Raw genomic sequence first — 25,590 nt, 5'->3', positions numbered from 1 at the left:
CAGCACACCGAAAAGTATCTTCTATCATTTCCTCATCTGACAAAAACAAAAAGGTATAATTTTGATGCTTGCACATTGGATTGCCATTGTTGTGTGGCTGTTTCATTTTTCATGTGACAATCTAAGGGAAAAGAGGTCCGTGGCCCTGACTACATAGGTACTGCAGGGGTTTTTTTTGTTTTTTTTTTTTAAATATATTTTATTGATTTTTACAGAGAGGAAGGGAGAGGGATAGAGAGTTAGAAACATCGATGAGAGAGAAACATTGATCAGCTGCCTCCTGCACACCCCCTACTGGGGATGTGCCCGCAACCAAGGTACATGCCCTTGACCGGAATTGAACCCGGGACCCTTCAGTCCGCAGGCCGACGCTCTGAGCCAAACCGGGTAGGGCAGTACTGCAAGTTTTAAAATGCTTGCAGCCCACCAGTGTGCCTCGGCACAGCGGCTGAAAATCGCTGCTCTAAAGTAAACTTAGAGATCGAGACAAAGGGGGTTCAAATACAAGAAAATCTCTGGAAACTAGAAGCAAAAGGAAAAGAGAATTCTCACATACGCAAACTCGCCCAGAGCAACACAGGACCTTAGTCCAATTTCTGGGCTCCTCGAACCAGTGAAGGTCAAGTCCTCACTGTTTCCTCTCTTCCTTCAAAATTTCGGGCAAATATATATTTGGAATGTACTTTATAAAGAGAGGCAGGAGGACTGGACCAATCAATAAGAGATAAACACATCAGACCCATTCAGACTCAGGAGGGTTTACATCTTATGGCTCCTATGAGCAGCATGACTATTTTTAAAAATATATATTTTATTGATTTTTTACAGAGAGGAAGGGAGAGGGATAGAGAGTTAGAAACATCAATCAGCTGCCTCCTACACACCTCCCACTGGGGATGTGCCCGCAACCAAGGCACATGCCCTTGACCGGAATCGAACCTGGGACCCTTCAGTCCGCAGACCGACGCTCTATCCACTGAGCCACACCGGTTAGGGCGAGCAACATGACTATTAAGTCATAACATTCTGCGGTGATAAATACTGAAAGAGAAAAAGGGTTCTGCACCACAACCTATTTCAAGACTACAAAACACACCGTCTTTCTCTCCCTCTCCCCCCCACTCCAAGAGAGAAAGCCCCTGGGGATGGGACTTTCCTTCCCTTTCTCCAGGTCTGTGATTTCAGGACTGGCTGTCCTGAAGCCCAGATCTTAGGTGTTCAGAACACCACGGAACCAGAGTCGGAGCCCTCTCGGGGCTTATGATAAAAAGCATCTTCTTAAACCAGCTCACAAATCAAAATGCACCAAATCCTCTTTCCCTCTCTTTCCTCTCCTTTATTTACATAATGGAAGCAATATGGTAATTAGAAATGAGACAGGGCAATGCATATTCAAGACACACAAACCTGCCAAGGGCCTTGTCCGCGAAAACCAACTTATTTCACATCCAGAACAAACACAAACCTTTGTAAGTAGCCAGGCTTTTAGGAACGATTTAACCGGGAGCTATTCAGAATGCAGAGGACATGGACATGGATAGGTAAGATGTATAAAAGAAACAAAGAACCATCGACTTTTTCTCAAACCACCTTATAACCCCGCTAGTGGGCGATGAATCATGAGTAAGACACTTAACTGTTCTAATCCTCTGCCCCCATTAAAATCCACATTCGATTAAAGCAGATGCATCTACCAGATGTAGAGGCATTAACCCTCTCAAGAATTTCCAACACTTCCATCATCAGACACCAACACAACAGGGCTCTTTGCCACATTTTCAACGCCATCTTTCCAAACTGCTCAACCCTGTTAACATGGGTATACGGAGCAACAGTAAGTAGCAATGAAGGCTGTTTCAGACCAGAGTCCTGGGACCAGTTTACGGGGAAATGATCTACGAGAGGATGGGGCGCTGAATTTTATTTAACGTTTGACAATTTAAAAATAAAATCCCGAATGGTCAGCAGCAGAAAGACCCCGGATGCCGGGAGTCAGCGGGAAAGTGAAGTCCTGAGGCGGGTTACCCACTGGCCCTCGTTGTGGACTAACCGTGGCCCAGCTCCGTCTGGGCGTAGGTGCCAATTATCTGGAGTCCTTGGGAGGAGAGCAGCCATTTCTCTTTCTGAGCAGTGGTGCCCTGATTCAGCAAGGTGGGAATAAACATGGAGAAATTGAGGCCCACGGGTTCCACAAAATTGATCATATGTAGTCTACAGGAGAGAAAAGAAAAGGGTCTCAGCCTCATTAGAAACTGTGTCTACCACCCTGCCTGCCTGCCTGCCTGCCTGCCGGGCCCGGGAGGAAGGTAGATTGCGAGCACTTAGCCCCTTCCTGTGAGATTAAGTGTAAAATTCGCCGTTTTACCACCCAAGAGCCAACAGCAGGATCTAGTGGTACCTTTTCTGCCCTTATCGTTGCAGGGTCAGAATTCCTCTTTAATTCTATGCTTAGTCCAGGAAGCCCATTTACCATCGTTTTAGCCTAAAAACACCTTCTGTTTTTTGTTTTGTTGGTTTGATTGGTTGGATTTTTTGGTGTGTCTTTATTTTTGCTTTATTTCAGGTTTTACTTATTTGAAAATCAAAAGAATTCTACACAACACTTATTTGTAGATCTGTTAACAAAAAATCCTAAAGAAGAATGTAGGAAGGAGACTTGACTTGGGGTGGTGCTCACACAATACAACGTGCAGATGATGTATTATAACACCATACGCCTGAGACCTACACTAGTGTAATCTTATTAACCAATGTCACCCCATAAAATTCAATTAAAAAAAACCCACTAAAAATAAAGTGTAAGTCAGGAAAGTGAACACCAACTGGATATCTGATGCATTAATTTCTGTTAATGTTTTCTGCATGCCAACACTATTGTGGGTTATGTTAAAAAGAGAATTCTCGCCCTGACCGGTTTGGCTCCGTGGACAGAGCACCGGCCTGCGGACTCAAGGGTCCCAGGTTCGATTCCGGTCAAGGGCATGTACCTTGGTTGCGGGCACATCCCCAGTGGGGAGTGTGCAGGAGGCAGCTGACTGATGTTTCTCTCTCATCGATGTTTCTAACTCTCTATCCCTCTTCCTTCCTCTCTGTAAAAAATCAATAAAAATATATTTAAAAAATAAAAATAAAAAAAATAAAAAATAAAAAGAATTCTCTTAGAGACGCACAGTAACATATTGCAGATGAAAAAAAAAGAAGGATGTAAACTACCCTTCCCTAGATAACTGAAGCAAACACCCAGGCTGGTACGTAGCTCTATATTCCAGGGCGGGAGATCGCTAAAGGCCTTCAGAGTTTACAGACGGGTCAGAAGGTACCGTGAGCCTGTTAAACTATCGCCAATGGTCTCTGAAAATTACCCTGGACTAAAAGAATTCTAATCATAATAAAATTCAGTCTTCAACTATTTTCTCATAGAACAGAAGCTGTGAAATAATCAAAATACAAATTACACCGTCAGCCTTGGCTACAGTGCATGATAGATTTTATAGGAGCCTGTTCTGTTCCATCTGTCTGTCGAAAGAGCCTGAAGTACAAAATAAACAACTGACGGTCATGACTTCTCAAGGGCTGAAGAGGAGGTGGTGTCGCCGCCAGCGTCCTGGTCTGTACAAGCAGAGCATGAAGGCAGGGACAGGAGGGTAGCCTGCCCCTTTTCACTTCTGCAGAGGCCCTGAAATCACCCCCCCATCTTTCGGGGGGAAGATCACCCTCCAGAGGTGCTGGGACAGATTCACACACCCAGGGAACACCTGGACTAGCCATCACCCACGGTCTCTGATTGTCACAGCAATATCAACTGTCACTGAAACTGAGTGGAGGGAGAGAGGGGACAGGCGGGTGAACAGAGGAGGGGGGCTGCTTTCCCAGTCACTCGGGTTAGCAGCACTTTACTGCTGCCCTGGCGGGAAGTAACACACTTCACACACGCACACCCCACCTCACCGGCATAGGAGCCGAAGTCAACACACAGTTGCGTGCAGAAGTCATTCTCGAAGGCAGGACGAGAATCAGAGCGCTCCCTAACGAGTGTCTTACCAAACGAGGAAGTGAGCCCAGGAGGTTTCTGAGAAATACAAGCTGTCACTCAGGTGCTGAAAATGGTGCCAAAAAAAGACACTCCTACTTTCAAGAGGGAACTGAGGTTGTGGGTTTATAAAATGATGACAAGGGCACACACAAAGTTCTAGGGAACTGAGAGGGGGAAATGTGACACAAAATAAAGACTGTGAGATATTCATGTTCTTAATAACATACTGAGCTGCGTGGGGGGTTTTTTGGAGGCCCCTTGAAAATCAACTTAATGCCCGACCGACGTGGCTCAGTGGTTGAGTGTCAACCTATGAACCAGGAGGTCAGCGGTTCGATTCCCAGTCAGGGCACATGCCCGGGTTGCAGGCTTGGTCCCCAGGAGGCAGCCGATCCATGATTCTCTCTCATCATTGATGTTTCTATCTCTCCCTCTCCCTTCCTCTCTGAAATCAATAAAAATATGTATTTTAAAGAGAGAGAAAATCAACCTAAGAACAAAATCTGAGTGCTTGTTTTTTTAATCCTAACCCAGGGATATTTTTCCCATTGATTTTTTTAGAGAGAATGGAGGAAAGGCAGGGGGGTGGGGGAGAGAAAGAGAAACATCGATGTGAGAGAGACACATCGATTGGTTGCCGGGATCAAGCCTGCAACCGAGGTATGTGCCCTTGACTAGGAATCGAACCCAAGACCCTTCAGTCCAAAGGCTGACGCTCTAACCACTGAGAAAACCAGTCGGGGCTGAGCGCTTGTTTTCAAGTTATGTTTAACGTCTCCTGAAGATGCTTCCAGGGAACCGGCTTTGAAAACCTAAGGGCCCCGCCAGGTAGCTCAGGTGCAGTCGTGGGCAAACTACGGCCCGCGGGCCGGATCCGGCCCGTTCGGCTGTTCTTTCCGGCCCGCGGAGCCGAAAGAGCAGAGGGTTCTCTTGCTCTCCCCTCCGCTCCTTTACTTTGAATTTATATGAGTTCACACAAACACTCCATCCATGCTTTTGTTCCGGCCCTCCGGTCCAGTTTAAGAACCCATTGTGGCCCTCGGGTCAAAAAGTTTGCCCACCCCTGGGTTAGAGTGTGGTCCTGCTACGCCAAGGTGCGGTTGAAGCCCTGGTCAGGGGACATACAAGCAGCAACCAATGAGACATAAATAAGTGCAGCAACGCATCGATGTTTCTCTCTCCCTCAAAACCAATAAAAAATAAATAAAAACCTAAAAAAGGTAACAAAAATCCATGGCTGATTCTCATTAGAATTTTAAGTTACTCTTAAGAACAGTTTTTTTCAAAGCAAATAGTCTAGTTAACAGACAAAATTACAGGAAAGATTAGAAAAACAGCTTTTATATCCCTCAACAGCAAGGTCTTATTTTCTCAAAGACTGAAAAATTCTGTTGTTGCTCATGTTGAGGAATTTCAAAGTTGTTTTACTAATATTCAGTCACCTTCAAAAGTGAGTTATATTTTGATAGGAGTGGATGTAAAAGAGACCAGTAAATGCCCAAAATCCCCAGAAAGAGAAATACTCTAGTTTTCCATCAATTCTAGCACGCCCCCACCCCAATTTTAGCATTTAAGAAATCTGATGTACCTCACAATTGAAGCTATGTCAGTTACCTGTCTTAGTGATGTAAGACATGGGTGTCACTTACATTCAAAGGAGGCTTAAGACGTGGCATTCGATACTTGCCAAGATTACTTTTCAATCCCCTTCGCTAACATATTGATCTCCCTGTCACAGCCTACGGATGTTGGAAGGATGTCCAAGGGCATGTTAGAGTGTGTCCGTTAATCCCCAAACAGCAAGGTCTATGTCATGGAAAATAATACCAACCTGCCTGCTGTCCACTAATCTTTAACCCACATAAAGGACTTTGTCCTAGTTCCTCATGACTTCACTTGGGTCTGGTCATCATCACAGATGATGAAATCGTCTAACCAACTCTGAACTGCATTGCATCAACCATTTAAAGGCAAAACAAAATAAACCTCTCTTTTTGTGTTATCTTGAGGAATGATAAAATCTTAGTAATATGTTAAGGTTTACAAACCCACGTTGGGTAATTCAGAAACATAATCTCCTCGGGAGTTGCTCTACCTCAGTGATTCTGAGCAGGTGTGTGGCAAGAGGCACACTGGAGTGTCACAAGAATTTTTAAAACATGCGATACCAGCTCTGGTCAGGTGGCTCAGCTGGTTAGAGCATTGTCCTGACATGCCAAGATCTGGGGTTTGATCTCCAGTCAGGGCACGAACAAAAATCACCAAGTGGGACAAATCAATGTTTCTCTCTCTCCCCTAAAATCAATTAAAAAATTAAAGAAAAATTTAAAAGTTCTCTAAAACAAAAAACATATAATATCTGACCATTTAGTCAGGGGCACTGACCTCTTTTCTCTTAACTTGTCAAATAAAAAAAAATGACAACGGCTAACACAATAGTTGTCTAGTGTAAAGGAATCAAAATTATACCTTTTCTTTTTGTCAGATTAGCAGAAGATATGTTTTTTGGTCTGCCCCAGAATTTCAGTAATGAGTTCATGTGTGACATGAGATGAAAAGGGATGAAAATCCCTGCTCCACCTCAGTATCTCCCCAGCCATGAGCTACAAACTTTACAAATAAAAAAAGAGCATTTGCGCCGAAACCGGTTTGGCTCAGTGGATAGAGCGTCGGCCTGCGGACTGAAGGGTCCCGGGTTTGATTCCGGTCAAGGGCATGTACCTTGAATTTAGGCAAAAACAAAGAGCATTTTTTTCCAATTAAAAAACAAACAACAACAACAACAACAAAAACGAATTGTCTGAAAATAGGAAGGTACTCTGCTCAGCGCTGGGACCTGGGGATGTTTTTATGAGGCCTCATATGCACCAGAGAACCGTTTAACCCTGCCACCAGATTCAACAATGCCGAGTTCTTAGGGTGCTTTCTATTCGTTCTGAGGTTTGACTAATGTTCTTCATCCATCCCGTTTCCCATTATTTCAAACTCAAGATCTACACTACCATAGAAAAATACGTTATTGCTACGAAACATTTACCAATGTTTGGTCTCCCGATGGAAAATTCCCTCGGAATCCAGCATCTAAATGCAGCAAGCCTCCTTCCCACAAAGAGCCAAGGCATTTTGAATTGGAATCACTCAAATTGAGACTCCAGGCGGCAAGAATCTGTACGATTCTTGAGAATGAAAATTGCAGGGGCACCAATGCGCTATCAGCATTCCACAATGTCATTCTCTTAAAAGGCTTAGGTACAAAGGTAAACATTCTCTTCCACACGCACACACAACTTTCAAGTGGCGTGAAAACAGGCCAGTCGGAGTCTTCAAACGCCAGGCACGATGAACAAGCACCCACAGACCGCGGATTTCAAGTGTGGGCTTTTGCCATCGGTGAACATTGGATCTGCGCTAAGGCATACCTACTTTTTAAACCACATGATTTCATCAGGGTCTGAGATGCCAAACTCCCTGATCTTCTTCACCAAGGTGGCACTCTTCCTAACAGCCACCTCGTAACGCTGGCTGCGAGTGAGGAAGTTCAAGTCCTCATGCTTGAAGTCTGGGTCGTTCAGAATCAGGTTCTCTGGAAGGGATTAAAGGGCATCAAGACGAAGACAGACATTCTGGGCTCCGTTACACCGCCCTGAATCACAGCTGGTTTCAGAGTCACGGCCCTGGTCCCCTCTGCGGATGGGCGATCCCCCCCGCCCCACCCGCCGCCACAGGCCGTCCCCAGAAGTGGGGGTCCCGGCTCCCCTAAAGCTGGACCAGAGCCTACGTCCTACAGCACCCCCAGACTGTATCGAGGGAGGCCTGGCCCGCAGCCCTCACCGATCTCTCGGCGTCGCCGGGTGTTCTCCGGACTGCCGTCCAGGATGTGCGTGAGCAGCTCGGGGTTGAAGCTGGCGGAGGCCCGCTCCCGGCGCAGGTCCTGATTCATGGTGACAGCCATCAGAAACAGCGGAGGCCGAGACGGCGTCGACGAAGGTTGTCGGAATCTCCAGCGCGGGCCGTGCCCAGGAGCTGCCCCAGGCCCGCGCGAGTCCCCGCCCCCGGTCCGCCCAGGCCCGCCCCCTCCACTTCCCCGCGGCCGCTGGGCGTGTACGCAGCCTTAGCCCAGGAGGCGGTGGCGCCGGAGTGGTCTCCTTGACTCAGGTCAGCCCCCGGGAAGGCGAATCCCCACCTCTCGGCCCGGGGAGCGCCTGACCCGAGCCCCCCCAAACCCGGGGAAGAGACCCCGGAAGCTGCTCAAGCAATTGCCCAGAGGGAGGGGGAAGTGCGGCGCGCTCAGTACCGCCCCTGGTCACGCGATCACGCGGGGCGGAAAAAGGAAGCAAAAGACGGCCCGGACGCCCAAACCGGTTGGCTGGAGGCTTGGGAAGGGGCGGGACAACAAGGTAAAGGGGGATTGCGCCTGCGCCTTGGGACTTGACCACCCTGCGGCTTCCGGGTCCATGCGCAAAGGCCTCCCGGGAAAAGCGAGGGGAAGGAGACTCAAGGTCCTGGGGGTGGTGGACGTGTGGGCTTTGCGCAGTTGCTAAGGGAGGTCGTAGGATTTCCCCAGAGCCGCCCAGATTGGATCTGAAAAGGGACGGGGACAGAAATAACACTGGGGCGAGGCTCTAGTTATCCTTTGTTAAGATCATGGCATCTTTGCTGCCAGGGGCGTAGGCGCTGTGAACTGGGTTTGGGCTGGTGGGCGCGGACTTGGAATGAGACCGAGCTAGCCCTGTACTTAGAGATCTTGGAATCCACTTTATTGTTTTCACAATTATCGTCGTCGTCATCCAAGTTGTAAATGCACACGTTTTTTAAAGATCTAGCACAAGAGGGTTTGTAATGAAAAGCAAAGTTCAGCCTTAGAAGCAGCCACTTTTAATCAGTTGTGCTCTTAGTTCTGATTCCTAAAAAGTTGATAAAACACTTAAATGCTGTTTCTTTATTGGTTCGTTTTCGTTAGCCTTTGACTTAATGCCATGATAATGAAGATAAAGCACACTACACCATCCCCTTTATATCTCCCTAATTTACCTGTATAACGTCATCAACATCCTTAATCCTGTTTTTAAAAATGCAAGAAATGGGCCGAAACCAGTTTGGCTCAGTGGATAGAGCGTCGGCCTGCGGACTCAAGGGTCCCAGGTTCGATTCTGGTCAAGGGCATGTACCTTGGTTGCGGGCACATCCCCAGTGGGGGGTGTGCAGGAGGCAGCTGATCGATGTTTCTCTCTCATCGATGTTTCTAACTCTCTATCCCTCTCCCTTCCTCTCTGTAAAAAATCAATAAAATATATATTTTTTTAAAAAATGTAAGAAATGGGGCCAAACCTATAGAGAATTTTTATGAGTCTACTTGAGCCAAATTGATGCCATATTTGGAGAAGCAAGATCTCAAAGGCTACGGAGAATAACAATTTTGCAGCTTTTCTGTATTTGGAATTAAAGGAGAAGATGTAAGGAAGATGACATGGAAGTGGGGAAAAAGCGAGGGGGGATTGGACTACAGGACCGTTATCAATGTTATGTGCTCTCTTGAGGGTGATTTTGCTTATTTCAAAGCTGTGTTAACTTCGCTGCACAGGAACAGTGGACAGGGCTGGCTTAAAACCTTTTACTACAGAAGGTACAGGCGTGAGAAGTCATTGCCCATCATGATGACCTGCCCATTTAGGAGTTTATGAGCAGATCACCCTGTGAAGTTAACTTTCCATAGAGCCTTTTTTTTTCTGTCCCCAAAACTATAAATGTAATGCTCTGTTCCCTCCAGCACTGGGAATAGGGTACACGAGTGAATCATTCACCTCCAACACAAAGTGTAAGGAAGCACCAAAAAATTAAGATTAACAGTGTTTTAATAAAACATTTTAAAAAATCAAAATCAATGCAAGAAAATGCACAATGAACAGAATAGCAAAATTCTAAATAAATCAGGTTCATGATTACTGATGGTTTTGTCTCGAGCTCTGGTATACTTGGGGAGGGCACTATTACTGATGCTGTTTTAAATGCTCCCAGGCATTAAAATATTTCTTTTGGCTACTGTGTTTAGGTTGTATTCCTCTTGGCAAAAACTGGCTCAGAAGATCACCAACACAACAAAGCCAAGTTGATTGCTTCCTCGGGCAAGGTGAACGCTACTCGGCAAAACTTGGGCCGTGTCTCGGAGAGGAGAAGGTAAGGCCAGGGTTTTCTGACAATTGCAAGTTGGGTTTAAGGCCAGTTTTTCAGTTTAGAGTCTTGATTAGGATTGTAGAAGCCCCTATAAGTGTGTGCCCCCAAAGAATGACTGTACAGCAGTCTAAAATTGGGGAAACAGTAAGGGGAGGGAATTCAAAGGATCTCAGTGGGCAAACTGGCTGTTGATATTCAAACCATTTGCCTGGCTTGGGCGGTGGAGGAAAAGTAAAGAAATGCTGGTGAAGACAGCAGACCACAAAGTCACTTTAATGTAGGCTGTAACGTGTGGTTGGGGTTCTCTGTATCCCAAGCTGAGTGCGGGGGTAGATGGTTTTGGTGTTCACTCTCTTCTGCATCCATTCAGTAAATATTGAGCCCTCACCGGTGTGGCTCAGTGGATAGAGCGTCGGCCTGCGGACTGAAGGGTCCCAGGTTCGATTCCGGTCAAGGGCATGTACCTTGATTGCAGTAGGGCATGTACACCCCCAGTAGGAGGTGTGCAGGAGGCAGCTGATGGATGTTTCTCTCTCATCAATGTTTCTAGCTCTCTATCCCTCTTCCTTCCTCTCTGTAAAAAAATCAATAAGATATATTTTTAAACAAACAAATAAGTAAATACTGAATGTTCCATATGCTGTATTAGACACATCAAATGTGTAGCCAGTGCCTTTAGCATCCATGGATGATGATTCTCTGAATACATTTCCTCTGACTGGAAAACGTTTAAAGACAGAGTAAGATAGATAACCCTTTTATCTGGTTACTGTGAAATCCATTTCGCTGAGATTGGTGTGACATCTGTCATCCCCGTGTGCTAGGACCTTTGGAGGCCGTAGTTCAAGTCGTGTGTAACTGGAGTTTTCAGATTGAAGATTCATGGTGCAGTATCGGCCAACAAAGAATCGTAACTCCCAGAACGTGAATGAGTTGCTTCTGGGTTGGCGAACGTGTGAGGTGTGTGTGTGGGAGAGTGGTGCCCTCAGAGGGCGTGGACGCTCCCCCCCACCGCCTTCCCACACACACACACCTTGCCCTGTGCACTCACTCTTCCATGGACCTGTTCCGGAGTTACCTCCTTTCATAACAAACTGGCAATCTAACCTAGTTGTGGCGTGGTAAGCATCCACAGTCAAGGTTCTTGTCTTCAAGAAACAAACCCAAAGCTGGTAAAAGCTCTGATGAACTTGGGTTACAGGCCTTCCTTCTCTGACCTTCAGCCCGACCCCACAAATCTGGGCAGTCGCTTCAGGAGAGATGGAAGAAGTAGTCAGATTGGTTCACCGTCCTTCCTGTACCGTATTTTCAAACGTCCCACTCCTTGAAAAAAGAAGACGATGTCTCTTGTTCCTACCAGGGACTTTTCTTTTTTTCCTCCCAGAAGTGTCTTGGGGAACCAAAAGGGCAGGGCCCTTGCCAAAACCGGTGTGGCTCAGTGGATAGAGCGTCGGCCTGCGGACTGAAGGGTCCCAGGTTCGATTCCGGTCAAGGGCACGTACATTGGTTGCGGGTACATCCCCAGTGGGAGGTGTGCAGGAGGCAGCTGATCGATGTTTCTCTCTCATCGATGTTTCTTACTCTCTATCCCTCTCCCTTCCTCTCTGTAAAAAATCAATAAAATATATTAAAAAAAAAAAAAAAAAGGGCAGGGCCCTTAATTATAGGTTGCACCCCCACTCAGACTCCTGGGAGGTTAGTTGAAATCCAGCTGAGTCCAAGAGAAGCCCATCCTGATAGATCTTCTTGGAAACGTTACGGAAGGTGTGATAACATGTGGCTAGTGATTTATGGAGCCAGCTGTGCTTGTCTTAATAAACGCATAGCAACTTCTGTTTGAGAAGGAAAAGTTGAGGTTAAATTTGTAGGTGTGTGCCCCCAAAGAATCAATTCTGCTGTGTGATACCTTTAAAAATGAAAATAGCCCTGGCTGGTTTGGCTCAGTGGATAGAGCGTCGGCCTGTGGACTCAAGGGTCCCAGGTTCGATTCCGGTCAAGGGCATGTACCTTGGTTGCGGGCACATCCCCAGTAGGGAGTGTGCAGGAGGCAGCTGATCGATGTTTCTCTCTCATCGATGTTTCTAGCTCTCTATCCCTCTCCCTTCCTCTCTGTAAAATACCAATAAAATATATTAAAAAGAAAAAAAATAATTTTGATGGCGCTGTGACTGATAGCTCAGCGTACCAAATCCATCGTCGTGAGAGGAGAAAAATGACCTGGTCTCGTCGGTTCAGGTGTCGTCTGTGTTTTCATACCGTGATGGCAGAGTTGAGTGGTGGCGACAGGTCTGAGACTGCCTCCTGCCCCTGGACAGACCCCTCCCCCCGCCGAGTCTGGGGAGGAGGCAGGGCATGGGTGGCACAGGGGGTGGAGTAGGAACAAGATTTCTCCACGTAGAGCTTTTGTACGTTTTTTGTATGTTGTTTTGTTTTCCAAAACAAGTGAAGGCATAACCTATCAAACAGATTTATTTTTATTTTATTGTAAACCACCATCCGCCGGGTGTGGCTCTCAGGCCTCCATTAACCCCCACCTTGTGTTCTGCTTGGCTGGTCAGGAATCTTCAAAAATCCACCCCAACGCCTTGGCGACAGGCGCCCATGACGCTGCCCAAACCTGGGACCTACCGCTTCCCCTGGGAGGTCAGTGCTGGCCAGGCCCCTGACGGGGACGCGCTGAGGACGTTCGGCAGGTGAGATGCCTGTTTTCCCACGAGGTGGGGGGGATGTTTCAGTGGCTGCCTCCCCCCCAAAAAACAATTAAAATAGTCATCGTTTTGTCTGATTAAAAATGATTAAAAACTTGCCCTGACCGGTTTGGCTCAGTGGATAGAGCGTCGGCCTGCGGACTCAAGGGTCCCGGGTTCGATTCCGGTCAAGGGCATGTACCTTGGTTGCGGGCACATCCCCAGTGGGAGGTGTGCAGGAGGCAGCTGATCGATGTTTCTCTCTCATCGATGTTTCTAACTCTCTATCCCTCTCCCTTCCTCTCTGTGAAAAATCAATAAAATATATTTTTAAAAAATGATTAAAAACTTAATATGCATTCATTGTAAAAAAAAAAAATGTAGACAATTCATAAAGGTGTAAAGAAAGCAAGCAAAAATCACCTGTGATCCCACTGCCTGAACCACCACTGCTCATGCTGATTACTTTACACACTTTTTCATGCATGTATGTATATATGTATATATGGGTGGGTGTGTATATACACTGTTACACATGTGTACATACATGTATACTACGAGTCAGTCATTTTATTGCCATGTAACAAATTACCCCAAAACTTAGTGGCTTAAAAGGCGAATGAAAGCGTATGATTTCGGCCCTGGCCTGTGTGGCTTGAACAGCATCTCCTGCACCAAAGGGTCTCAGGCGGGTCCCCAGGTTTCGGGGTCAGTCTCTGGTGGGGGCACATAAGGGAGGAAACCGACTCATGGATGTTCCTCTCTCGCATTGATGTTTCTCTTGCTCTCTCCCTCTCCCTTCTTTCTCTTAAAGAAAACACCACAGCCTGGCCGGTGTGGCTCAGTGGATAGAGCGTCGGCCTGCGGACCAAAGGGTCCCGGGTTTGATTCCGGTCAGGGAAACGTACCTTGGTTGCGGGCTCCTCCCTGGCCGGGGACCTGGTCAGGGCTCGTGCGGGAGGCAACCCGTCGACGTGTTTCTCTCACATCCATGTTTCTCTATGTCAGGGGTGGGCAAACTTTTTGACTCGAGGACCACCATGGGTTCTTAAACTGGACCGGAGGGCCGGAACAAAAGCATGGATGGAGTGTTTGTGTGAACTAATATAAATTCAGAGTAAAGGAGCGGAGGGGAGAGCAAGAGAACCGGATAGAACAGCCGGATCCGGCCCGCGGGCTGTCATTTGCCCAAGGCTGCTCTATATCTTTCCCTCTCTCTCAAAAAAAACAAAAACAAAACCAAAAAGGAACAAAAACACACACCACAATAATACCAAACAAAAGCTATTATTTTATAGTTGCTATGGGTCAGGAACGTGGGAGTAGCTTCGCTGGGCCAACACCTGAGGGCTGGACGGGACCTGGAGGATCTGCTTCCGGGTAATGGGGTCACACGTTTGGCGAGTTAGTGCTGGCTCTTGTCGCTAAGACTCAGGGAACTTTGGGGTGATAGAAATGTTCTAAATCTTGACTGGGGTGGTGGTTACACCAAGTGTGTGTTTTTGTCAAGACTCGTTGGACAAGTGTCTTTTGGTGCAGGTAGTTTATACCTCGCCAGTTTTTCTGATTTGTTGCTGCCACTTTTATTTTGTCTGATCCAAGTGAGGCTGGCCATTTTTCCTCCCAGAACCCGTTAAGCTCCAAGCTCTGTGGCGGTTGTGTGGAAGGAGAGAAACGATCGCACTTCCCCTGACTTCCAGGTTGAGCCTCTACGACATGACCGAGTCCCGAGCGACCCTGACAGCTCAGCACGGATCGGAGCAGCACCAGGTCCTCGTCTGCACCAAGTTGGTGGAGCCGTTCCGGGCCCAGGTGGGCTCCCTGTACCTCGTCCTGGGGGAGCTCGAGCAGCAGAAGGGTAAGCCGGGGCCTCACACACGCTTTTGCACTCTGGGTCCTGAGTGGTGACTCGGTTGGGACTGGGCCTGGTTTCTGACCCAACAGTGTCCCTCACTGGGGGTAACATTCCTCCCAAATCATCCCACAAGTGCAAGGGCTCATGGGAAACGTGATTGGGCTCAGAGCCGATCTGCCACGGGGTATTGGGAAGGAGTGGAGAGAAACCATTCATTTCGGAAGGCCCACACCGTCCAGGCCTGGCACCAGGTGAGCGTAAATCTTTTGAATCTGCCCACCAGCCCTTAACCTGAGTCTTCTTATTGCTAGCTCATAGATGAGAAAACCAGGCTCAGAGAGGATGGGGCTGGACTAACCATCCCAAAGTCAGGGTAAGAGAAATAGGACAGCCCTAGCTGGTGTGGCTCAGTGGATTGAGCGTCAGCCTGCGGACTGAGGGGTCCTGGGTTCGATTCCGGTCAAGGGCACATGCCTGGGTTGTGGGTTTGGTCCCCAGTAGGGGGCGTGCAGGAGGCAGCTGATTAATGATTCTCTCTCATCATTGATGTTTCTCTCCTTCTCTCTCTCTCCCCCTCCCCCTCTCCCTTCCTCTCTGAAATCAACAAAAATATATATTTTTAAAAAAACTTTTTAAAAAAGAGAGAAATAGGACACAAGGGGAGGAATAAAAGCAGCCTGAACGAATCTTGGCTTCCAGAGTTGAAGGTTGCTCTTTAAAACTCAGGTGCTCCCATCCTTTGCCTCCCCTGTGGCTGTCCCTGGGCCATTTTCCTTCACATGTTTGATGTCATACGATGTTGGATCTGGTTATTTTGGCTTCATATTATATCATAAGCATTTCTCCAAGTCTTCAAATTTTTCTAGGTATAGTGTTCAATGGCTATATAATATTTTATAGATTAGATGTGTGACCTAATTCACGTGACCATTGGACATTCATATTGTTGTAATTCTTTGCTCTTATGAGTACATTGTGCATTGATTATTGGTTAAAGCAAGTAAGGAACATTTACGCGGTAGGATATTATGCAGCCATCCAAGGTGATGTTGTAGCTCTGGTGTATTTTAAAGCAAATATAGGACATTGTCTCATTTGACTCATAAATACCTCAGTAGGTCTCTCTCCCACCACCACGATCACACCCAACAAAAATAATAGCCATTTCTTCATATAATCTCATACCTTGTCCATGTTCACGTCCCCCAGTTGCCTCAAAAACAAACAAACAAGCCGAGTGTTTACAACTGGCAGCTCACATCAGGCCCCGAAGTTCACATATTGCACTCGGATCACATATCCCAGTGGCCGAGGTTTGCCGCTCTGTGGACTAACGAGTTTGCCGACCCCTGTCCTATACTACCCTTTACCTCTGCACACAATATGCCACAATTGCCTAATCCTCACAGCTTCCAACTACACGGTAACATTTAGTCTAGTCCAGTGGTCGGCAAGCTCATTAGTCCACAGAGCGGCAAACCGCGGCTCGCGAGCCACCCGCGGTTTGCCGACCACTGACATATCCCAAGTCTCTGTTCATCCCTAACAGTTCTGTCCTCCGATTTTCTTTCTTTTTATGAAAATGGTGCCGCTGATTGGAGAACAGTCCCCTGTTGTAGAAGCCAGTGGAGTCGGGGCCTGCCTAGTGTTAACTCCTGGTGCCTTTCTCACCCTGCAGCCTCCTTCCCTTGCATGATCCGCCTTTTCTGTTTGGATTGTGCTTCAGGGAAAGCACATGATTGATGAGGGAGCCACATGATTGATGAGGAAAGCACATGATTGATGAGGGAGCCACATGATTGATGAGGAAGCACGCTCTTTAGAGGCCAGCGCGGTGACTAAATGCAGGAGAAAGCATTGCATTTGAAAGTCGCCTCTTCCGAAGCCCAGAGGCTGTCTCAGCTGGACTCGTCAGGTGAAAGCGTGTGGGGAATGTGGTAGCGCAGGACCTGGGCCTGCCCGTCCGTCCGACCATGAACAAGGCAGAGCCATTGATTGCTCGCTCTGCTGTGACGCCCCCGGAAGGCACACAGCACACTCCGAAGTGTGCCCAAAAGGGAGAAGCGGAGCCTGCACTGTCAGCCCTCAGCTCAGGCATCAGTCTCCCCAGCCTGTCACTGGTTCACTGAGTACGTTACAGCCTGTATTTCTCTTCCCTCGTTTTTAAAAAATTGAATTGATTTTATATATATATATTAGAGAGAGAGAGGGAGAGAGAGAGAGAGAAACATCGAGTTGTTCCTCTTATGCATTCATTGGTTGATTCTTGTATGTGCCCTGACCGGGGATTGAACCCACAACCTTAGTGTATCTGGATGATGCTCTGACCAACTGAGCTACCTGGCCAGGGTCTTTTACTTTCTTAAAAACAATTTCCCCAAGTTTCTAAGTCACACACGCTCATCATTTGCAACTGACGCAGGAAAGAAACTTGAGGAGGAGGTAGAGGCAGAGTGTAGGCTGAGCGTGGGCTGAGCATGGAAGCGGCCACCCCACCCCCAGCCTGGGCAGAGGGGGCGCGGCGTGGCTGACCCCGGCCAGGTCCGAAGTCCTGTGGGGCACAAAGGTCACCAGGCACCAGTCGTGCCCCGTGAGCAGGTGGGTGGTTCTGAGGACCGACAAGAGGCTGCCTAAAGTCACCTGTCCGACATGTTTATACAAAGAGCTTGCAGAGGCGATAGGGAAGGTGAAGAAATGCCAGCCCCGTTTCGAAACTCGCTGGCTGTGTCACCCTCTTTGGGCACCATCCAGAGGCCCTCGAGGGCTTCCTGTCCTGTTCGGGCGCTAAGGGATTGGGGCGCAGCCTCTCCCCGCTCAGCTCCAGGGTCCCTAATAGAATCGCCAGGCTGAAGGCGACTTGCCTACAGCACGGGCTGCCTTCGATCTCTCTATAAACCCCCATAAATGCCGCCCTTCTGGTACATTCCAGCTGACGCCGGGTCCCCCTCCATGGGCCCTCCTGTCCGGTCCTCCAGGACCCGCCTGACACCTGGCCTGTTCCCGGGCCGCGGTTCCCCACCCTCCCTCCACAGGGAGGCCTGGTCAGCGTCCCCAGCCCCACACACCGCAGAGGCGGGCCCGCATTCTGCTGGCTCACCAGTTCTGCCACCCTGTGACCTGTCTGCCTGACACCCACGGCTCCTCCCAGCGTGGCGCCACCTCTGCCACCTGAAACAGCTCGCCCACCCTCCGTATCTCTCTGCCCTCCCCCGTCCGCCCCGGGGACTGGACTCCTCCCTTTCCTTCGTCTTCGCTCTCCTGTTCGCCTGCCTCCCCTCCCGCCGCACCTCACTATCATTTCAGCTACATTCCTGGCAGACCTTCAGCCCTCGCCTTCTCTGCCTCCCGCCTGATTAAACCCAGGCCTCCACCCTCTCGGTCGCACCCCACTGTGGACGGGCAAGTTCACGCAGCGCCCCGGATTCCTAGCACCAAGATTTCAAGGTCCCTCATCTCTTGGGGTCCTCCACGCTGCCTAGAATCTTCCTATGTCCCCATCAATCCCTGTCCCACAACCCACACGGCTGTTTCAGGCGGGCAGTTAACACAATACACCAACTTCATCACCTCCCCGGCCCCTTTCGGCAAACTCCCTCACCTCTTACGTCCCCGGAGAAACTGGGGCCACAGCAGCCATCCGTCCTCCTAAAATCACATGCATCCACAGCCGTCCGACGCGCCTTCCCTCCAGGCTGGGCCGGAAGGTCCCCTGGCCGAGGCGCTGCCCTGCGCCGTGGTCCTGGCCTGTCCTCTGCAGGGACGCTGCTCGGGCAGCCGAACCCTTCACCTGTGCCCACAGGTGCTCCCGCTCAGTGTTTAAAGCCCCGGAGCCTCTTCCATGTTAAAGTAATGACCATAATTGGCATTGATACCGGGCGGCCGAGGGAGGCCTCAGCCCCATCCCGTCCTTGTCACGGCCCGAGAAGGAATTCAAGGGCACGACAGAACGATTTAGCGAAGCGCAGAAAGCTTAATGAAGCCACAGTGCCCACCGAGAGGTGAGAGCAGGCGGCCTCGGAGAACCAGCCGTGCCTCTGGGGTATGGGAGGAAGATTTTTTTTTTTTTTTAAACATATTTTATTGATTTTCCACAGAGAGGAAGGGAGAGGGAGAGAGTGTTAGAAACATCGATGAGAGAGAAACATCGATCAGCTGCCTCCTGCACAACCCCTACTGGGGATGTGCCCGCAACCAAGGTACATGCCCTTGACCGGAGTCGAACCTGGGACCCTTCAGTCCGCAGGCTGACGCTCCATCCACCAAGCCAAACCGGTCAGGGCGGGAGGAAGGTTTTTATTAAACATGGGCAACGGGGCATAGGGTGGTCTTCTGCTCCTGACGTTTGTAGGGCCACTGCCTATGCCCCTGGTCCTTGTCCCTCCTCTCCAGACAGCAATTTCTTCCTTTTTTCTTTTTTTTCCCCTCTCAATTACAGGAAATCGAGGAGGGGGACGCGGTGGGACAGGTGGGCAGTGGAGGTCGTGTCTGTGATGTCCCAGCCGAGGCGAAGGGGAGGGCAGAGCTTGGGCCTTTGTTCCCTGCTCTGACTTCCCTGCCTCAGTAATAATAATAATGATAATGACAATAACAATGACACTGTCATCTGCTCTCCATGCCTGCCTAGCTGGGACCCTCTTTTCCTTCACAGTCAAACTTCCTGAAGGAAGGTCTGACCTCCATACGCCCCTCCCTCATCTCCTGCTCACACCTCGGTCCCGTGCATCGCGGCTGCTCTTGCCACCGTCCCCCCTCCTTGCTCTGGGGCTTGATCTTTGCAGGAAGAGAGTCCCCTGCAGGGCTGTTTCTCCATCCTCTTGTGCACGGCTCCTCCCGGGCCTGCAGCGCTTCAAACCCTCTTCCTTCCATGCCATGGCCTTTCGCAGATGACGAACAGAGTTGTCCCTTGTGATCGTCACACCTCCATCGTCAGCAGCTGCGAATCTTCATCCCCAGGAAGAAGCAGCTTGTTCCACTCCGTACATCAGCCAGGAGGGGTGTCCGGGGGGAGGGGAGGAGGTTGCTGATGGCCATTCCCGGAAGGAAGGTGCTGGGAAGTAAAGTGAACAACTAAGAAAATCCTCACACAGGCAGTTTGGAACCATTTGATGTAGGATCCTATTTTGAGATTTAAAATTTTTTATTGATCTTATAGAGGAAGAGAGAGGGGAGAGAGGGAATTTGTTGTTCCGCTTATTCGTGCTTTCATTGGTTGATTCTTGTATGCGCCCTGAGCCCTGACTGGGGATGGAGCCCAAAACCGTGGCCTACTGCGACGACACTGTAGTCAACCGAGCTAGCTGGCCAGGGCCCCGTTTGGAGATTTTTAACGGAATTAGACTGATTTTGTCCTCGCTCTCCCCGTGTCGCCCCGAACACATGCAGCTGCTCTGGGAAGCGATGTAGGGCCACATGTGTCACCAGAAAAGGTCTAGGCCTCTCGGGAGTTCAGGCAGACACCCTGCCTGCTGGTCAGGGCAGCTGGCCCAGCGCTTCCTGAGGAGGGCTGCGAGTCAGCCGTCTACACTGGCCGGGAGATCCAGATGTTGTCACGCCGGGCCGAGCGGTCTCTGCAGCCCAGCACTGGGGCCAACAGAAGCCAGTGACTCGGGCGACCTCGTGTTCCAAACAAGGTCATCTTCCCCGTTGAAGTCTGGCATCTGCGCCGCCCAGCACTCTGCCTCTGCCCCAGGCTGTGTTCAGTCAATAGAGGGGCCTGGGCCAGGGGAAGGCTAGAAAGACGTTGCCTAACCCAGAGCCTCTCTGTGACCCGCATCAGAGGAAGGAGTGTTCTAGAACACTGAGCGGACTCATTGATCGGCCAGGGGAGCAGCGAGGACGTGACGGAAAGAAAGGAAAGGGCAAAGGAGCAGGGCCCGCCCCAGAGGCCCTTTTCCGGCCGCTGCTGCCACTTGAACAGTGACCAGCCTTTCTCTGGGGTCCTCAGGCACCTGCTAGAAGCCCCTTCCCCCGGCCCAGGGTGGGATGGCTCACCCCTATAAGGACCCCCCCCCCCACCTTGGGTTTATTGCATTCGGGGTGCTCGTTGCCCTGATTTCCAATGCCAGACGGTCCCAGGATGCCCTTCCCTTGGTACAGATGGAACTGGGATGGCGATGAGACCCCCTCAGCCCCCGCCCTGGGGACCACAGAAGGTGGCAGGGACTAAGATGACGAGGGAGGGTGCGTCTCTCTGGCCGTCTTCCCTGGAGAAGCGGAATTTTCGGGCGACCCCCTAGTTCCAGGCGTGCGCCCATAATGCTCGGGCCTCGGGGCCCCCTCTCCAGCGCGGCGTGTGCCTGTCCAACATCCGTCCCCGCCGGGGGGCTCGGGACTGAGCGGGGAGACGCGGGCATGCGCGGCTGAGCGCGGTGTTTGTCTTCCAGGCGGCCCCGTGGTGAAGGCCCGCGTGCTGACGTGCGTGGAGGGACTGCACCTTCCGCTGCTGGAACAAGCCGTCGGGGAGCAGAGGCTGTACCTGCGGGAGAGGGGCGGCGGCCCGTAGGACTGCGGCTCCGGGGGCCCTCCCCGCCCGCTCCCGGGGTCCCGCCCCGCAGACGCGGGAGCCGCACAGAGAAGGCCCCGCGCGGCCTGTCCTGGAGCCGCAGAGAAGAGGGGGTTGTCCCCGAAGCGAGAGCCCGCGGAGGCCCCGAGGCCGAGCTCTGCGCGCCTCGCCCTGTCCTCGCCGCGACCTCGCGAATAAACGCGCCCGACTCAGCGCACGTGGTGCGGCGCCGGGGCCGCCGGGAGGGGGCGCCGGGGAGCGGGCGGGAGGCGCAGCCGCGCGGCTGCGGGGAGTCCGGCCGGGCCTGAGGGGACGGGGCTGGGGCTCCGGCCCAGGTGGGGGCCCAGGACGCAGGGGGCCGACCCCGCCGAGGTTCTGCCCTCGAGGAGGCAGAGCGACCGCAAAGTGGGGGCCCGGGCCTTCGCCCCGGTGGTGCGGCCTAGGGCGGGGCTGCTGCTCCAGGAACCCTCGAACCCCTGACCCTGCCCCGAGCTGCCCTTGCTGCCCTCTCCTCCCCTCCCCTCCCCTCCCCCCACCGGCCCCCCGCTGGCCGCTGCGAGCCCCCCTGGGACCGGGCCTGGCCCGGCTGAGGCGGGGAGGTTTGGGCCCTGCCGCGCCCCGTAGCCGGGCGCCTTCCTGGGGGGCACCTGGGCGGGGCGAGGGGCTGCCCCACTTCAAACCCGGTTCCCGGAGGTGGGGGGCGGGCCCGAGCCCGGGGGGCCTGCGGGCCAAGGGCGCGGGGGGCAGGGGCCTGGGCCGGAGGCTGCGGGCAGGGGCCCGCGAGGCCCAGCGCACAGCGGGCGCCTTGTCCCCGGCAGCTGCGGGCATGGACGTGTTCCAGAAGGTGGAGAAGATCGGCGAGGGCACCTATGGGGTGGTGTATAAGGCCAAGAACAAGGAGACGGGGCAGCTCGTGGCCCTCAAGAAGATCCGGCTGGATCTGTGAGTGCCGGCGCCGAGACACCCCCGGTGACCCCAGGTGACCCCCGGGCCGGGCTCCCGCCCGTCTCTCACCTCAGGTTCCGCACCCAGCTTTCCCGGTGACCCTGGGGCGGCCACACAGGCCAGCCTCCCTGGTCCTCACCCCCAGGCTCTGCCCGGCCGTGGCGAGAAGTACATCCGAGGAGCCTAGGCCCCATCGCTGAGGGGCGCCATCCTTCCGGAACAAGGAACACGGCGACCCCCGGGGCAGGGGCACCCCTGTTGGCTCCCTGCCTCCACGGCTGTGCCCTCCTTTCCCGCAGGGAGACCGAGGGCGTCCCAAGCACCGCCATCCGGGAGATCTCCCTGCTCAAAGAGCTTAAGCACCCCAACATCGTCAGGTGAGGGGGGCAGGAGGCGGCGGAGCTGGGCCCGTCCCACCCTCCTGGGAGCCGTGTCCTGACCGCCGCCTCCCCCCGCCCCCCGCCCCGCGCAGGCTGCTGGACGTGGTGCACAGCGAGAAGAAGCTGTACCTGGTGTTTGAGTTCCTCAGCCAGGACCTGAAGAAGTTCATGGACGCCACCCCGGTGTCCGAGCTCCCCCTGCACTTAGTCAAGGTAGCTGGGGGAGACCTGGGAGCCCCCCCGCTCGGCCAGCCCCGCTTCCGCTCAGCCGGCCCCTCCGCCTCCCTGTTCCAGAGCTACCTCTTCCAGCTGCTGCAGGGGGTGAACTTCTGCCACTCGCATCGCGTCATCCACCGGGACCTGAAGCCCCAGAACCTGCTCATCAACGAGCTGGGCGCCATCAAGCTGGCGGACTTCGGGCTGGCGCGGGCCTTCGGGGTGCCCCTGCGCACCTACACCCACGAGGTCCCATGGGGCCGGGGGGAGAGAAGGGCAGCTGGAGGGAAGTCCCCAGTGCCCTCAGCTACCCTGACCCCATTGCCCTGTCCCCGCAGGTGGTGACGCTCTGGTACCGTGCCCCCGAGATCCTCTTGGGCAGCAAGTTCTATTCGACAGCTGTGGACATCTGGAGCATTGGGTGCATCTTCGCAGAGATGGTAGAGAGAGGGCAGACATGGCCACAGGAGGGGCCTGCGGAAGTGGGGTGGGGGGCCCGAGTCGCCTGTTGGAGGTGGATTAAGGGACTGGCTAGGGAATGGGGCCTTACCCCAGAAAGGCCAGGGTCTTAGCACATCACATCTGGACTGGCTTCTTATCTGGTATTGGGTTCCGAGGGATAAGGGAGTGGACCCCACACCTCTCCCCCTCCCGCTTCAGGTGACCTGCAAAGCTCTGTTTCCCGGAGACTCTGAGATCGACCAGCTCTTTCGCATCTTTCGGACCCTGGGGACACCCAGCGAAGCCACGTGGCCGGGAGTCACCCAGCTGCCCGACTATAAGGGCAGCTTCCCCAAGTGGGCCAGGAAGGGGCTGGAGGATGTTGTGCCCAATCTGGAGCCGGAGGGCAAGGACCTGCTCCAGGTGGGTCCAGGGAGGTGGCGGGAGGGCAAGAGAGGCCTCCTGCCGCAGCTGCTGCTCCCACCACAGTGTCCCTTCTGTTCGCCGGTGTCTCAGGAACCCTGGCTCCTCCCGAGTCCCGCTGGCCTCCTTTCTGGCCCTGCCCACCCTGGCTGGCCCTGGCCCTGGGCGTATTGATTGTTCCACCTGGAGACGCTTTTCACCCATGAAAAGTCCGGTGTTCACCGTCCCTTTTAAAACGTCTCTTTTAAAGCTTTGTGGGGCTTTTGCGGTGATCCTGGCCTTTTTCCCTAAGTTTCCTTGTGTTCTTGGTCGTTTTCCCATCTCCGCTGTGAGCTCTTCCAGGCAGGGCCACCCCTCCCGCGTCAGTATTCCCCACCGTGCCTTCCCCAGCGGTCACTCCCCCGCGAGGCTGTTCCTGCGGCCTGGGCCCCTGCCACGTCCTCACTCCCCCCTCCTGTTGCACCATCCTGATCCCTGGGGCTGGCCAGGCCAGACTGCCCGAGGCCTTAGCAGAGCCGGCCCGTTCTCGCCCACAAGGGCTCGGAGGCACCTCTTTCCCTTCCATGGGTGTTGGGCCGGAGGCAGGCGGGGCCCTGTTTCCATCGTCCGGCCACACGCCCCACTTTCCAGAGCGTGCGTGTTCACCAGCCCGGGGCCCGCAGCACCGCACAGGCTGCCACCCGGCTCTTCGCACGCTGTCCCGGCTGCTCCTGCTCCCAGGCAGGGTCCTCCCCAGCCGGGCTGGCAAGGGGGTCTGGGCGTCCCTGCCCCACCCGGCGGGTTTGGCCCCCGCTTGCTGGGGCACAGAGCGAAGTCTGTCTGAGCTACAGCAGGCTGGGGCCTGGAACCGCAGCACAGGGGAGGCTGGCTCAGCAGGGCTGGACCAGCGCTAAGTCTTGGTCTCCACATCCCAGGAGTGTCCAGAGCTGGCTCGGGAGGAGGGAGGAGGTGGCATTGTGCAGTTCTGGGTCTGAAGGCAGCCCTTTGGGGGCTTGAGGCCCTCCAGCCTGGGGCTGGGGGGGTGGGTACTTCCTCTCCCCACCCTGACACACCCAGGCCCAGTCTCTCCTCCTCCTCCTCCCTTCACAGCAACTCCTGCAGTACGACCCCAGCCAGCGGATCTCAGCCAAGGGCGCCCTTGCCCATCCGTACTTCTCGTCCGAGACCTCCCGGGCCCCCCACCAGTGTGTGCTGGAGCGCTTCTGCCGCTGAGGATGCGCCAGGCCGCCGCCTCAGAGCCTCTCCAGCTGCGCCCCCCCCACCCCGCCTCCTCACCGGCTTCCCCAGCAGGGGGCGGGTCTGGGGGGAGAGCAGAGCTCTAAGGAATTGGCATCAGCCGCCAGAGGGCTGAGTTTGGGTTCGTCCTGCCAACAAGTTAGCGAGTTCCTGTGTTGTTTGTTGGGTTCGACGGGGCCGTTTGAAGACGGGGGCACAGAAGCTCCGGGTGCGAGGGGGTATGTTAGGCCCTGGGTTTCTGGCACTGGGGCAACAGGTCAAGGAAAGCAGGAAGCCTGTGCCGCCAGTGCTGCCGTGGGCAAGGCGCCCCTCCGCCCTTCACCTGCCTAGCCCTCGGCTGCAGGGCCAGACCCTGAGGGGAGGGTGCCCTCTGCTGGTCTTTTGGGGATTTCAAATGTTTGGGGGAAGAGCTGAATCCCAAGTTAAACGGGAAGGAGGGTGTGGGAGAGGGGACACTTTCCTGATCGCAGTGTGTGTGGCTGTTCTAAGTAGCTGTCACCTAGGATACGCGTACATTTGTTTGCTTCTGGACTGAAGAGCAGGAAATAAAAGTGATGCTCTGAGTGTCCCGTGTTTCTCTGCTGGGGGCACAGCAGGGACTTGCCCGTCTGCGACCTCCTTCCATGGCCCGCCAGCACATCCCTCCCCGAGTCAGGGCCCCCCTCCCCGTGTCCTAGGACCCAGTGGGCGTGCCCACCCCC

General features: G+C 52.8%; 3 protein-coding genes and 1 long non-coding RNA gene across 7 annotated transcripts in view; 2 read left to right on the top strand and 2 right to left on the bottom strand.

The window, feature by feature from the left end:
- The window catches only part of ACOX1 (acyl-CoA oxidase 1), a 26,100-nt gene extending 18,004 nt beyond the window's left edge, over window positions 1-8,096 (bottom strand). Inside the window, exons 1-3 of one of the 2 annotated variants that reach the window (XM_080677532.1) lie at window positions 7,865-8,081; window positions 7,457-7,616; window positions 2,051-2,211 (exon numbers count right to left, since the gene is read on the bottom strand). In XM_080677532.1, coding sequence (XP_080533658.1) covers window positions 2,051-2,211; window positions 7,457-7,616; window positions 7,865-7,985 — 442 coding nt within the window. In that variant the 5' untranslated portion in view covers window positions 7,986-8,081. Of the gene's footprint in view, window positions 1-2,050; window positions 2,212-7,456; window positions 7,617-7,864 lie in introns of both variants that reach the window. The other variant, XM_080677533.1, reaches the window with a different exon arrangement.
- TEN1 (TEN1 subunit of CST complex) lies at window positions 8,053-21,269 on the top strand. Of its 3 annotated transcripts, none has more exons than XM_080677537.1 (5): window positions 8,053-8,188; window positions 10,083-10,207; window positions 12,763-12,897; window positions 14,592-14,749; window positions 21,130-21,269. In XM_080677537.1, the coding sequence occupies exons 3-5, from the start codon at window positions 12,806-12,808 to the stop codon at window positions 21,246-21,248; spliced, it is 369 nt and encodes a 122-aa protein (XP_080533663.1). In that variant the 5' UTR covers window positions 8,053-8,188; window positions 10,083-10,207; window positions 12,763-12,805; the 3' UTR covers window positions 21,249-21,269. The 3 variants fall into 3 exon arrangements, with proteins under 3 accessions (XP_080533663.1, XP_080533662.1, XP_080533661.1); XM_080677536.1 differs by having other exon boundaries at window positions 8,153-8,430; XM_080677535.1 differs by lacking the exon at window positions 8,053-8,188 and adding an exon at window positions 8,482-8,532.
- On the bottom strand, window positions 19,841-23,748 carry LOC308252820. Its single transcript, XR_013961057.1, has 4 exons — window positions 23,645-23,748; window positions 23,146-23,294; window positions 22,874-23,025; window positions 19,841-21,221 (listed from the first exon to the last, which is right to left on the bottom strand). It is a non-coding gene; the product is annotated as an uncharacterized lncRNA (long non-coding RNA).
- Window positions 21,130-25,487, top strand: CDK3 (cyclin dependent kinase 3). Its single transcript, XM_080677534.1, has 8 exons — window positions 21,130-21,469; window positions 22,067-22,190; window positions 22,493-22,570; window positions 22,666-22,786; window positions 22,868-23,038; window positions 23,128-23,229; window positions 23,450-23,653; window positions 24,743-25,487. The coding sequence occupies exons 2-8, from the start codon at window positions 22,075-22,077 to the stop codon at window positions 24,863-24,865; spliced, it is 915 nt and encodes a 304-aa protein (XP_080533660.1). The 5' UTR covers window positions 21,130-21,469; window positions 22,067-22,074; the 3' UTR covers window positions 24,866-25,487.
- The last annotated feature ends 103 nt before the right edge of the window (window positions 25,488-25,590 follow it).

Source organism: Plecotus auritus (genome assembly GCF_963455305.1).
Source record: "Plecotus auritus genome assembly, chromosome: 7".
Lineage (NCBI taxonomy): Eukaryota > Metazoa > Chordata > Mammalia > Chiroptera > Vespertilionidae > Plecotus > Plecotus auritus.
Note: the sequence above shows the minus strand (reverse complement) of the source record. Positions and strands in the feature narration are given on the sequence as shown.

Coding starts and splice junctions, on each gene's coding strand:
- CDK3 (XM_080677534.1), top strand. CDS start 22,075: ATGGACGTGTTCCAGAAGGTGGAGAAGATCGGCGAGGGCACCTATGGG. Junction 22,191..22,492: donor AAGAAGATCCGGCTGGATCT/GTGAGTGCCGGC, acceptor CCTTTCCCGCAG/GGAGACCGAGGGCGTCCCAA. Junction 22,571..22,665: donor AAGCACCCCAACATCGTCAG/GTGAGGGGGGCA, acceptor CGCCCCGCGCAG/GCTGCTGGACGTGGTGCACA.
- TEN1 (XM_080677535.1), top strand. CDS start 8,488: ATGCGCAAAGGCCTCCCGGGAAAAGCGAGGGGAAGGAGACTCAAG. Junction 10,208..12,762: donor CGTGTCTCGGAGAGGAGAAG/GTAAGGCCAGGG, acceptor TTGGCTGGTCAG/GAATCTTCAAAAATCCACCC. Junction 12,898..14,591: donor GCGCTGAGGACGTTCGGCAG/GTGAGATGCCTG, acceptor CCTGACTTCCAG/GTTGAGCCTCTACGACATGA.